Source organism: Musa acuminata, chromosome BXJ1-7 (assembly GCF_036884655.1).
Source record: "Musa acuminata AAA Group cultivar baxijiao chromosome BXJ1-7, Cavendish_Baxijiao_AAA, whole genome shotgun sequence".
Classification (NCBI taxonomy): domain Eukaryota; kingdom Viridiplantae; phylum Streptophyta; class Magnoliopsida; order Zingiberales; family Musaceae; genus Musa; species Musa acuminata.
The window spans coordinates 11812501-11825765 of NC_088333.1; the positions used below are offsets into that span (position 1 = coordinate 11812501).

Below are 13265 nucleotides of genomic sequence, written 5' to 3' on the forward strand. Positions count from 1 at the left end.
TCATTAGTTATAAAATAAAAATCTTAATCTATAATTCTATAGTTATAAAATAGTTATAATTAATATCTAATACCCTATATGTGTTTTATCACCCTTATAACAGTTGATATACTCTTAATATTCTTTGGCACCGAGAATATGACCCGATCTGTGCTACATGAGATCATTACTACCTCGAATATGAATTTACTTATTGCCTATCAATTATATAATCCTAATGCCTTTACTAATTTAACACAAATCAACTCATCGGGGATTTTTGGCCAATAACTCTATACTCGAGACCCCTATTTACGGCAAATCTTACTCATTAGTAGTCCAAGCCTGAATGCGAAGTGCTTCAACACATAAGCGAGTCTTTCTTTCCTTTTTAGAATTATAAAGTGAAAGTTTTGGTATTACTCTCCTGCCTGTTAGCCCGCCCTTATCATATACCATTCTTTGACTGGTGTTTATAGGACTCTAGCTTACTACTAAAAGGACTGCAACTAGTGTTAATAAGGTCTTCACTATTATCGCAGAGAGTTAAACAAGGGGGTAGAATGTTGTTCCTTATAGCTGAGAATTGAGCGACTTAATAGATTAACTAGAGCAGGAAATCTTTTATTCTTATTCAACTACTATTGTAACTGTCCCTCTAGGATTGGGTACTAAGAGTCGTTTACTAATATACTAATAATAAGTTTGTGGACTAATCAGAATGAAAGACGAGAAGGAGAATCTAATCTCAAGAACATTGTGACATAATGAATTGAACTAAAACTAATATGGCTGCGAACTACTTGTCTAAAGCCTGCGACTACCAGCTCTAAACCTTAACCACTGGGGCCTAACTCTTACTAGCTTGCCCCTAACTTATATTCTAACTAAACCTCGTTGGCGATAAGGCTGCCCCTACTTAGTTAAGTCTACCTTCCCGCCTATCATTCCTATACTTATTACGGAAATTACCATGTTTTGAGTTGAAGTCGTGTACTTGTTAGTTGCTTGGGGCATTAGGCTTCCTACCCTTGTTTCAGTCTATCTTTTGACTATTATATTAAGTATATTGTATTCCGGTAAGAGAATTGAGACACGGCTCACAAGGCTATAGCTCATAACAGGAATATCATTAATCACAAAGTGAAGTTCGATAATTTGTTGCTCTATAATATTATTATAGGGTAAGACCGATTACTTAATATTACTCTTTATACACTTGTAGCACTACTGATATTTTCCTATCAAGGATTGTTATAAGCAACTTACTTGGAATCTACTCTCGAATCAGCAGTAAGAGGAAAGTATTATACAGAGGCCGAAGCCGACAAGATAATTAGCTGTGCTCCCTCTTTCCTTGCCTCAAATTAGGTCTTTCAGAGAGTTTGTCATTGCTATCAGTAAAATTGGCCTCCTTATGAAACCTACTTATCGGCTGTATAAATTCATTTGAGCCTAAGAACATGGACCCTTGTCGAACCTGTACCTTCAAGCAACTGTGCACTCAACTCAATTCACTAGTGTAGATAGTTCAATCCTTTTCGCCTACTTGAAAGTCTAACCAGTCCTGTCCAGGAGCAAGCCGAGTATAGAGAATCAAGAGGCACAAGGAATCTCAGCAACAAGCGCGGATCAGAGAGTGAAGTCGAGTTTGGGGGCAGAAGAGAAAGAACCAAGCTGAGGTGGAAGTTCGCGATCATGACAAACAAGCAACTGTAACCCAGACTTGTTGGTAAAGCATGACTAGTTCAACCTGCATCAATCAAAGAACTTGGAAAGCATTTTCCTTATGATGCGATGTAAAAACAATAAACCAACGTCAAAAAGAAAACGAATCAGCTCCATAAGGGAGTACTTAAAATTGAAATTAGATGCGATTTCGAATAGCAAACATAGTTCAGGATAAACCAACAACATTGTACCGAATTCGATAAGCTTAGGAAACTAAATTAAGTAAACGAAACACTTGCATGAAAGCCTATATAATATAAGGCCGACTAGGGACGAGATAACTTAATCGACCTCCTCGATCTTTGGACCAGCACCGCTGCCACCAGCAGGAGGAGCATCATCATCCATACCACCAGCCATGTCAGCACCTGCTCCCTGGTACATCTTGGCGATGATGGGATTGCATATGCTCTCCAGCTCCTTCATCTTGTCATCGAACTCGTCGGCTTCTGCCAACTGGTTGCCATCGAGCCATTGGATGGCCTGCTCGATCGCATCCTCGATCTTCTTCTTGTCAGCAGCAGCAAGCTTGGAGGCAATCTTGTCGTCGTTAATGGTGTTCCTCATGTTGTAAGCATAGTTTTCCAGAGCATTCTTCGATTCCACCTTCTTTTTATGCTCCTCGTCTTCTGACTTGTACTTCTCCGCTTCCTGCACCATTTTCTCAATCTCCTCCTTGCTGAGCCTACCCTTGTCGTTGGTGATGGTGATCTTGTTCTTCTGTCCAGTGGTCTTGTCCTCAGCAGAGACATTCAAGATACCATTGGCGTCAATGTCGAAGCAAACCGTGATCTGAGGAACCCCCCTAGGCGCAGGTGGAATCCCAGAGAGCTCAAATTTTCCAAGCAGATTGTTGTCTCTGGTCCGGGTCCTCTCTCCCTCATAAACCTGGATCAAGACACCCGGTTGGTTGTCTGAATACGTAGAGAACACCTGTTCCTTCTTCGTGGGAATGGTAGTGTTCCTGGGAATTAAGACGGTCATAACTCCTCCAGCAGTCTCCAGACCAAGAGAAAGAGGAGTGACATCCAACAGAAGCAGGTCTTGCACCTTCTCGTTACCCTCACCGCTAAGAATAGCAGCCTGAACAGCAGCACCGTAGGCAACTGCCTCATCAGGATTGATGCTTTTGCAAAGCTCCTTCCCGTTGAAGAAGTCCTGCAACAACTGCTGAACCTTTGGGATTCTGGTAGATCCACCAACAAGAACCACATCATGGACAGTGCTCTTGTCCATCTTGGCATCCCTCAGACACTTCTCCACAGGCTCCATACACTTCCTAAACAGGTCCATGTTTAGCTCCTCAAACCTGGCTCTGGTAATGGTGGAGTAGAAATCAATTCCCTCGTACAAGGAATCAATCTCGATCGTCGTTTGTGCCGTGGAGGAGAGAGTCCTCTTTGCCCTCTCACATGCTGTCCTCAACCTCCTAAGAGCCCTAGGGTTCCCACTGATATCCTTCTTGTTCTTTCTCTTGAACTCTTGGACAAAATGGTTGACCATGCGGTTGTCAAAGTCCTCACCACCAAGATGGGTATCACCAGCAGTGGCCTTGACCTCAAAGATACCCTCCTCGATGGTAAGAAGGGAGACATCAAAAGTGCCACCACCGAGATCGAAGATGAGGACATTCTTCTCACCAACACTAGTAGCCTTCTTGTCAAGGCCATAAGCAATAGCAGCTGCTGTGGGCTCATTGATGATTCTCATTACATTGAGACCAGCAATGACACCAGCATCCTTTGTGGCCTGGCGCTGCGAGTCATTGAAGTAAGCGGGAACAGTGACGACGGCATTCTTGACAACAGACCCCAGGTAGGCTTCAGCAATTTCTTTCATCTTTATCAAAACCATCGAAGAAATCTCTTCAGCTGCAAACTGTTTATCCTCCCCTTTGTATTGGACAACAATCATGGGCTTGTCACCTGGACCAGGAATGACCTTGAAAGGCCAGAGCTTGATGTCACTCTGGACAGATGAATCACTGAATCGCCTACCAATTAAACGCTTTGCATCTGAAAGAGGGAAAAAGACATGAGACAAAAAGATCAAAACCTTGGAATTCAAACAAAATGCAAACAAAACAAAAAAAAACTAACAGATGAGCATTTAGAGAAACAAAATGGAAAACCATTTACTGGGATTAATCGAGTAATGAAACATTCGACAATTAGTAACTTATAGCAAGAACCAGTGCTTTCACCCTCGTAGACACACGAAGAAACCAATCAATCTCAATATAATTATAATTTGGAAAAGCTTGACTATAAGAGGAAGAAAACGAAAGGCCTAAGTGATTAAAGTTTTTGTTTTTTATTAAACCAGTATTGGCAAAATAATGAAAGTACACCAGACAAGAGTGACATGTATTGCAACCTCACATGCAGCAACTCACATTAGAATACCTTCATCCTTCTATTCTACTAAAGTGGGACTGTTACCAAATTTTTAACATGCAAAAAAATAAAAAGTCAGATCTAGGACACCCACAATACAATTTTTGTCCTGCCAGATATGCTTGAAACACAAAAATATATTTCAAAAGCTAAAAACGAGATGAGGCAAGCTTTAATGACAAATTTAGATACCCATGAGAAGTTACTCGCAAGAGGAACTGGTGCCTAAATTCGAGACCTCACCACTAAAGCATAACAAAGAACTAAATAAATGCACATTCAAGTCATAAAAACTCAAAATTTACAAATAAGAGGATTGTCAAGATAATACAGTCAGAAAGCATGTGCCAACCAGATGGAAAAAAACTCTTCATCGATACAATTATCATTATCACATAAAGATTCAATTGTCCCAAACTGTTAGCTAGCCAGAACATCAAAGTTTGCTTCAAGCTTCAGAATCCATTCAAGTATCATGTTAAGCAAGCTGTATACCTTATATATTAAAATATTACAAGTACTGCTTCTGATTAGTAGCAAAAACAATGTTAATCGTTTTGGCAGTGGTAATATGTAAAACATCAGCACAACTTAATATATTTAATAATATAAAAGTGAAATTAATAAAATAACCTAGTTTTTTCTACCATAAGATCTAACCGAATCCATATGAAACTAACAAGTCTTAATCATCAAACTTATAAGGAATTATGATTCTGGACTATCATTATCAGACTTAAGTCAAATAGGGTTCAGTAAAGCAATTGGAACCACTAATATAAAGGATGTGCAGAAAATATTGATGCAACGAAGAACATATCCGTACCCGCGATTCATAGGGTGACGTGATTCTAACCAAATGATAAAAGCGTGAAGTCATCAGAGAATATCGACTCAAAGCCACAAAAAGGATACTTTTTTACTAGCGGATTATTTGGTTACGAAAGTCAACTAACCACAAGATGCACAAAAAAAGGCAAATGAATGACAACACTCAGAAATACATGTTACCCGGACATGAAAGATCAAGTAGAATATATGTATAAATGGCCACGATTTATCAGATATAGCCAGATCTAACCAGATCTAATGCAACTATAAATAGTAGAGGTTCCAGAACCACACAGATCTTTCAAATACAGAACTATAATCATAGTGAGAATATAACACTGACCAAGATCTAGGAAGTAAGCGTAGATCCAAAGAGATATACTATAACTAAAACGTCAAGACATCAAACTTTTCAAAAGCATGCCAGATCTAAAGGGGAATACTCACCAAAGACGGTGTTGATGGGGTTCATGGCGACCTGGTTCTTGGCAGCGTCGCCGATAAGGCGCTCGGAGTCGGTGAAGGCGACATAGGAGGGGGTGGTACGATTCCCCTGATCGTTGGCGATGATCTCCACCCGGTCGTGCTGCCACACCCCGACGCACGAGTACGTGGTGCCGAGATCGATCCCGATCGCCGGCCCCTCGCCCTTTCCTGCCATATCTCAAGTAATCGAGGACGAGAGCCGCGATGCAGTAGAGAGAGAGCGAGATTGCCTTCTCCGCCGCTAGGGTTTGTGAGAGGGAAGATTGAGGGATGGAGGAGACGTTATATAACGATTCTAGAGTTCTAGAATGTTCCGGCCGCTTCGTGGGCACCGTCCGATGGAACTGGCACGGTAGAGATTGACTCGTTCTTTAGGCGGGAAAGAGGCGCTCCTGTTAGGTGTGAAGGCACCACCGTATGCAAAGCGGCGCATAAAATGGTTGTGAAGGATCCTCATTTAGTTTGATTCTAATTAATTCTTTGCAATTCTCTTCTCTGGGCGACAACTAATATGAAACCCAGATATCAACGATAAGATCCTAACATAAAAGCTCCAATAATTGGAGACTATCCAAGCACCCAGGGTTGAGCTCCGCGTCAACAGCCTATTCCACGTTCAAAATCCCAAGCGTTAATATGTTCCACCTCGTCGACCTACCCGCCACAGATACCCTTGCGTCGACTGGCAGATGGCAACGTGGCCCGGTTGTTGTCCACTGTTTAGATCCAGATGGGCGTAGACGCAATACCGCGACACGAAGAATCGGGTCGTCGGATCGAACCAGGCATTGCGGGGAAAGCATAGCAATCTGCTGTCGAGCCCAAACGACGAAACATCAATGTACCATATCCGCGTCGTCATCATCCATTAAATTTAAGAAATTATTATGTTGAATTATTGTTGCATTGCTCAAATTAATACACCCAATAAATTATGACATTGACTTTTTCATCAAAATTATGATTAAAAACCCACTTTGATCATATCATAAAATTTCAATTATCATAAAAATATAATTCAGCAAATCGATCTTTTATTTATTAAGTAATATCCAAACTCCAATGACGGACGTTAATTACTCTTTACATAATAACATAAGTTGGGAATGACGGTCTCGATCGGTTGCAGAAGACATATACGATATTAGTGTTGCGTAATTCCTAAGAAGCGCAACTACTGTTATCTCAAACATCAAGATTAGTATTACGTAACGTGATTCCTCGTGTAATTATTGTCAACTCTAACATCGATTTAGTTTTATGTCAGAAATAAGATGAAAAAGTAGACGTGTTTACTACATTAATTTGCATTTAATCATTTTAGGTAGTATGGGCATCAATTAATACTCTTATTAGCACATTCATCAACATAATTTTAAAATATATATAGAAATACACTTTATTTTATCCAACCAATTTTGTTCCCTAAGGCCTAATTTACTATTTTTCTCTAGGAAATAGTAAAATTACACACATAAACGTACATATAAAGTTAATGATTTGAAAACTATCTTCAATTTAAATTTGAACATACATATAAATTTATTTATAGGTGTAAATAAGTTATTTTAAATATTGGATCTAGTTGAATCTCATATTTTGATGATGAAATCAATTGATAAGTGTTTATGCTTTAATATGTGTTTTGAGTGACGTATGATGCTTCGATCAGGATGAGACAATTAAAACAGGAAGAATCACGTTATGCCGGGGGAAAACATGTTAGAAGATTGGACGTCGAGGCGATGGATTGGTTGGCGTGTCGACAAAAGGCTTCGGGCCATGGATTCGGGCATCAAGCCAAGAAGAGCGGATATTACGCCAAGGATATCGGAGTTACGGAGTCAACTGACCGATTGGGCAATAGGCCGCAAGAGAGGACGATGCGCCGAAGAATCAGATGATGCGTCGAGGGACCAATGACATGCCGGACAACATGATTAATGCTTAGTATTAATTGTCTAGATCAAAATATATTTTATATGTGCATGATTAACTGATAGCAAGGCATGAGGTAAAATGAAGTCCCGGAGTCAAGGATGTAATTTCATTCGAAGTTTGAGAGTTCATCGGAAGTCCGGACGTTCTGTCACGACCTTAGCTGGTTTTGCCTAAGGCGTGCGGCACCCTCGCGCGTCCGTCCGCAAAGGTCAACCTCCCCGAAGCCTCCCATTGTCCCTTAGGACCAACAAAAGAGAGAACGAGTTAAAGAGAACGCCTCAATCGGGATCAACAAGCAAACATGTCCGAAAAACACTTCATAGACAATGCAAATTACAAACAGACTTTACAAGCTCTAAATAGTGGCACAACAAAGGGTAAAATGATCCATTACAGACCGAAAAGCTCTCGCACGTGTCCACATGACACAACCTTTATTTACAAGCCTAAAGAGGCCACCAACCCAACTAAAATGGGACTTATAAGCCTTTGGCTGTCCCTCTACACGATGTACAAGGCATGAACATGCCAACAGACACGGACATATATAAGCATTACATCAAACATCATGTTTCAAAGTTTGTCCGTGACATTCTCCCCCACTTATCCCTTCGACGTCCTCGTCGAAGCCTTTGTGAACACTGCAACTCTTCGCCTTTGCTGAGTCTTCAATCTTCTGCTCTAGTTGCAATGCGCCTCCTGGCTCCCAACTGCTCTCCGCTGCTGTTTCTGAGTAGTCGAACCTTTGATCCGCCATGCTGCTTCAACTCGCCAATGACTCTGACTCTGGTGTGGGGTTGGCTGAGTTGTATTGATCCTCGTTGATTCCTGCGGATCCACCAAATGAAGGAAAAGACCATCCTTACTGCGCCAGTCTCTCAAAATTTCCACATGCTGCTTGAACTGGGTGGATGCTTGTTGGAGCTTTAACGAGCATCGCCTCGCAAACTTCTGAAGTTTTGGGTCCTTCCTCCACAAAATCTGCTCATTGACTCTTCTTTCAGTTAGTTGTCACATCCAAGTAGGTTCACATCACTTCCGCTTTCGATTGGCATTTCGTTGGGAAATGAGGCGGACAATCTACTCTCAGTAGCACTGATCACCGTTGGTGAGGATTTGACAACTATTGTCTTCTATTATCTTCGAAGGGTCTTTGAACTTGTGCAGCGCTCCTCTGCTGGATAGATAAGAGAATTGGGGTACTCGGTTTCGCCCATTCTCTTAAGAGTTGAGAAGGCAAAAGTTACTTGACTTCGCCCGCCTCCTCGAGGTTGTACTTCATGCATCGAGCTGGTTACTGGTCTTCGCCTGCTCTTTGCTCACACTTCTGATGCACATGAAGTGTTTGCACTCCTTGCGTTGAGTTAGCTACTGTGATTCACCTTCTCAATGCCATTGAACTTCTAGAATGCAGGAAGTTTTCACCCCAACTTGGAGTAATTCTCTGATAGATGAGGTCGCCTCTGGGATTGTACCGTCTTCTCCATCAACCCTGCCGCCTACTCCACTGAGTAGCAAAGGTACAGCACCGCGTACTGCCTGCTTCGTTCCTTGGTCGTGCACTCTTGCATGACCCGAAGTCCTTCACTTACGGCTATCTTGATGAGAAACTTGTTGACACCGGTCTTACGAAGTTTCTTGGCCTCTGCCCTTCAGCCTTGTCTCGGTACTTGGAGATTGCCTCTGCATGCTCCACCTCCTCGACCCCTTTCACGACCAAGCACTCTCCCTCAATGAGAGCAATGGATCAATGACTTGCACGGAAGTCCCACCTCTGCGGTACCATGGCGCTGCCATGCCCATGGCCCTACTATCCGTCGTCTCGCCTCTATATCCCTTTTCTGCATGATCAGTAGAAATGTCTCTGTGGCACTCCTCTGAGTCCACCTCCATTCTGACTGATGCTTGATTTTGGGTAGCTAAGTCCCTCTGGACTCGTCGTCGCTTCCTCGCCCCTTTCGACCCCCTGCTTCAACATCACTGTGTTCTCCAAGCAGTCCGTTTGGTCGATGGAAAGACAGACTGCAACTCTCATGCATGGCCTATGCCATCACGTTGTAGAGTTTGCACCGATTTTGTTCTCCTTAGCTTCCTTGGTAGCAACGTTCGCTTACTCGACCTTGTCCTCTGACTTGTCGGGCTCCCTTAAGCGAATATGAGCTTTGGAGCAGTCCAACTCTCCAGTTGCTTCGATCATACCTCTGCATGATCAAGTCCCTCCCATGGAACTCACTGGTACTTGCATTCAAACTTTTCCCTTGGTGGAACCCAGCCCTCATATGCTGATGACCAAGGTTTTCATCCGATGCAAAATTCGGTGCACGCCCGGAAGACCCGCCTTTACGGTACCATGGCCTTCACTCCTTGAATCCATAGCTCTTCCTGCCGTCGTGTTGTTCACCAAAGCGGAGCTCCCAATAGCTCCCGATCATACCTCCATATGATCTCATCCCTCACGGGACAGATTGTGTGTATCGCATTGCCACGAACTGTTCCACCACGATCCGCTGCACCATGTCGCCTCCTGGTGACATCTCCATTGCATTCTGATCCTTGTGGAATAAACTCGAATTGTGAACCCTCCATGTGTGGCCTCTGCCAATACATCGCAGGGTCCCTTCCACCTTCGATTTTGTTCTCTCCTCTGGCAATCGACCTTCATCCACCCACTCCCGGGTCACACTTAGATGAAGCACCGGTCTAGGACAGTTCGTTGCCTAGTAGCTCTCGAAGTCCACCGACTTCACTGTAATATGTGCACCATTTTCTGGATCCTGGGCCTCTGCCCCTACCAGCACAATCTCCGATGCACACTGCTTCCTTCATGGCAACTTGAATGGCAACACTGTGGCATATTCTTCAAGAGTACCTACCTCTGCGTCCTCTTGCCCCGTGCTAAGGCCTTCTGAACCCAACTTCGCCTCCGCAAGTTGAGTCGCCTTAGTTCCTCCATCAAATGCTCCTCCGAGATAAGGTGCATGTGCCCAGAAGCTCCATTCGTCTTTGGCACCATGCAAGATGAGTCTGCTCCGTTAGAATGAAGGACCTATGGAACAACATGATCATACCCTTGCCTCTGCAAGAGTTCATGTCTTTGACCTCTGTCTAAGGAAAGCACCGTACTTCTGCTCCATGTTCCAACTTCTCTGCTGGCTCCCTTCGGGCGGCTTGGGTACTTCGCCAAGTTACACCCAAGTTGCTCCGCTCCTTGTTTTTGCATTGAGTCGATGGTGGCCCTCGCGCCCACCATTCCACGGGTCAGCCCTCCCTTGAGTCCGATCTCCATATCGACTCTAAGTGTGCCTTCATTTAAGTTGCTTCAGGTCGCTCCCCCACTTGATCTCGCAATACATCCACCAATGCGTTCTCTCGAGCGAGATCATGCGGCAACTCCTCGCTGCTTGCTCGGTCCATTGAGCTTCGTGGAGTTGTTGTTTGTGAGGTACTCCTCCTCAACATGTGAAGTCTGTCTTACATGATTCTCCCTCTGGAGAGCCAAGACTTATCCCTCCTGGATAACTGTTTCGTTGGAGCAACATCTCTCTTCGTTTCGGAGACCACCATCCCCTTGGACTACTCCGATCTGCTGAACAAACTGTGCATTGTTCTGCCTCTTGCAAACGCACTTGCTAGATTGCGCCTCCACGTCAATACAGCCACTGCTGCACCCCTCAAGGCCTAGCACCATGCTGAACTCGTTGCACACTTCAGCCTCTTCCGGACGTATCCTTCGCATGCCGAAGAGAAAGTTTCAATGCTCCATGGCGTCGAGTCTCGGTCGCCTTGGGATGGCCACGAACATTCCATCGTCCGCATACAAGCCCATGCATGAGTACCAAATTCTTCGAGTTAGCAATTCCCCTCACCTCTGTGAGCTTTGCACAACTCTTTCGGTCGCTGAGCAACTCATTCCACTTTGCATGGTCTCGTCCTTCGCTAAGCGCCTCGCTTGCCTTGAGCACCATCAAGTAAAGTTGTCAACGTTGAGTCGTAGCTCAAACTCAGCCATCCCAACCTTTGTGCGCTCCAAATTCTTCAAAGCTTGCCTGTTCTCGTGGTGCCTCTTGCGCGAAGGGTTGGCCATTCCTCTGAATGCCAATCTCAGATGCTCGCTCCTCTGAGCGACTCTTTTCCCTACATCTCCATGCCCATTTTTCCTCAAACGGTCGCGCGTGTGCTGACTGCCCTCAACGCAGCCCCGCTAGGTCCCCCACGTTTGCATGTCAAGTGTTTCTATGAGTGCTTGTCCCGCTCTGATACCATAATGTCACGACCTTAGCTGGTTTTGCCTAAGGCGTGCGGCACCCTCGCGCGTCCGTCCGCAAAGGTCAACCTCCCCGAAGCCTCCCATTGTCCCTTAGGACCAACAAAAGAGAGAATGAGTTAAAGAGAACGCCTCAATCGGGATCAACAAGCAAACATGTCCGAAAAATACTTCATAGACAATGCAAATTACAAACAGACTTTACAAGCTCTAAATAGTGGCACAACAAAGGGTAAAATGGTCCATTACAGACCGAAAAGCTCTCGCACGTGTCCACATGACACAACCTTTATTTACAAGCCTAAAGAGGCCACCAACCCAACTAAAATGGGACTTATAAGCCTTCGACTGCCCCTCTACACGTTGTACAAGGCATGAACATGCCAACAGACACAGACATATATAAGCATTACATCAAACATCTTGTTTCAAAGTTTGTCCATGACAGTTCGTCAGAAGTTCTGTCGGAACCAACCGAGAAGTCTCGGAGCTTGCCAGAGAAGCTCATCGGAACTCGCCAAGAAGATCGTTGTGAAGTCCAGGAGCTTGTCGGGAGTCCGTCGGAACATCGCTGGAAGATCGCTAGAAGAAACCAAGACATAGGGACTTGTTTAGGTTAGCAAATGTCTTAGGATTCGTAGTTAGCACTTAATTGGGTTTGGATTTGGGCCAATCTAATTAGAGGCCAACTAAGCCCATGTAAAGACTCTATTGGGCCCAATGAGAGGCCCAAATAATGCCCCAAGAAGTGGCATCGTCGTGGCACAATCTTTGAGACTATGTCAGGCGGTGGTACCGCCAGTCTGAGCGGTTGTACCGCCCCTAGCAGGGTGCCAAGCGGTGGTACCACCCAACACAGCACCCTAGGCGATGGTATTGCCAAACTAGGTGGTGGTACCGTCCAGTGCAGTGTCAGTGTCAGACTGACACTAACGGTGGTACCGCCCGTGCCCGGGAAACCCAGGATGAGATGTTTTTAGGCTCAATGTTTGAATCAACTTGAAGCCTATAAATACCCCTCTCATCCCTGGTTAAAAGACACAAGCATAAAGAGATTAAAAGTGAGAAAATACTATTGCAATCATAAAAGAAATCCTCCTCTAAATTCTAAGTTTAGAATTATGTTTATAGAGGAGTGAGTGCTTGTAAGGGTTGTCTCCTAAACCCGGTAAAAAGAGAAGAAGGGTGTAAGAAGAAGGTTGATCTTTGTCTATCAAAGGAAGATCAATAGTGGATGTCAATGGCCTCGACGGAGGAGGAATCGACAGAGTGGATGTAGGTCACAATGACCGAACTACTATAAAATTGACGTGTTCTTTGATTTGCATTTACTTTCTGTCATTTACATATGACAAACTGAATCTTTACTTTCCTACTGCATTCACTTCATAAACTTACGCTTTTAAAGTTAAGTTTTCGAAATTGATTTTCATCGAAATTGGTTTTAATCGAAACGAAAAATTTTGAAGACGTGATTTTACCGCTGCACTAATTCACCCCCTTTCTTAGTGTCTTAATTAGTTATCCAACTTTCAATAATTTTCATAAAGTATTTTTTAAAAATAATGATATTATCCCTTATCGATCATTGATTTTACTTAACATTAACACTAACCTACCCTTGTGCACCTCACCCT

At 43.8% G+C, this 13265-nt stretch overlaps 1 protein-coding gene across 1 annotated transcript; it reads right to left on the reverse strand.

The window, feature by feature from the left end:
* Positions 1-1819: 1819 nt before the first annotated feature.
* Positions 1820-5683, reverse strand: LOC135678849 (heat shock cognate 70 kDa protein 2). Its single transcript, XM_065192062.1, has 2 exons — positions 5385-5683; positions 1820-3725 (listed from the first exon to the last, which is right to left on the reverse strand). Exons 1-2 carry the CDS (start codon positions 5596-5598, stop codon positions 1993-1995), a joined length of 1947 nt encoding a protein of 648 aa, XP_065048134.1. The 5' UTR covers positions 5599-5683; the 3' UTR covers positions 1820-1992.
* Positions 5684-13265: the final 7582 nt, after the last annotated feature.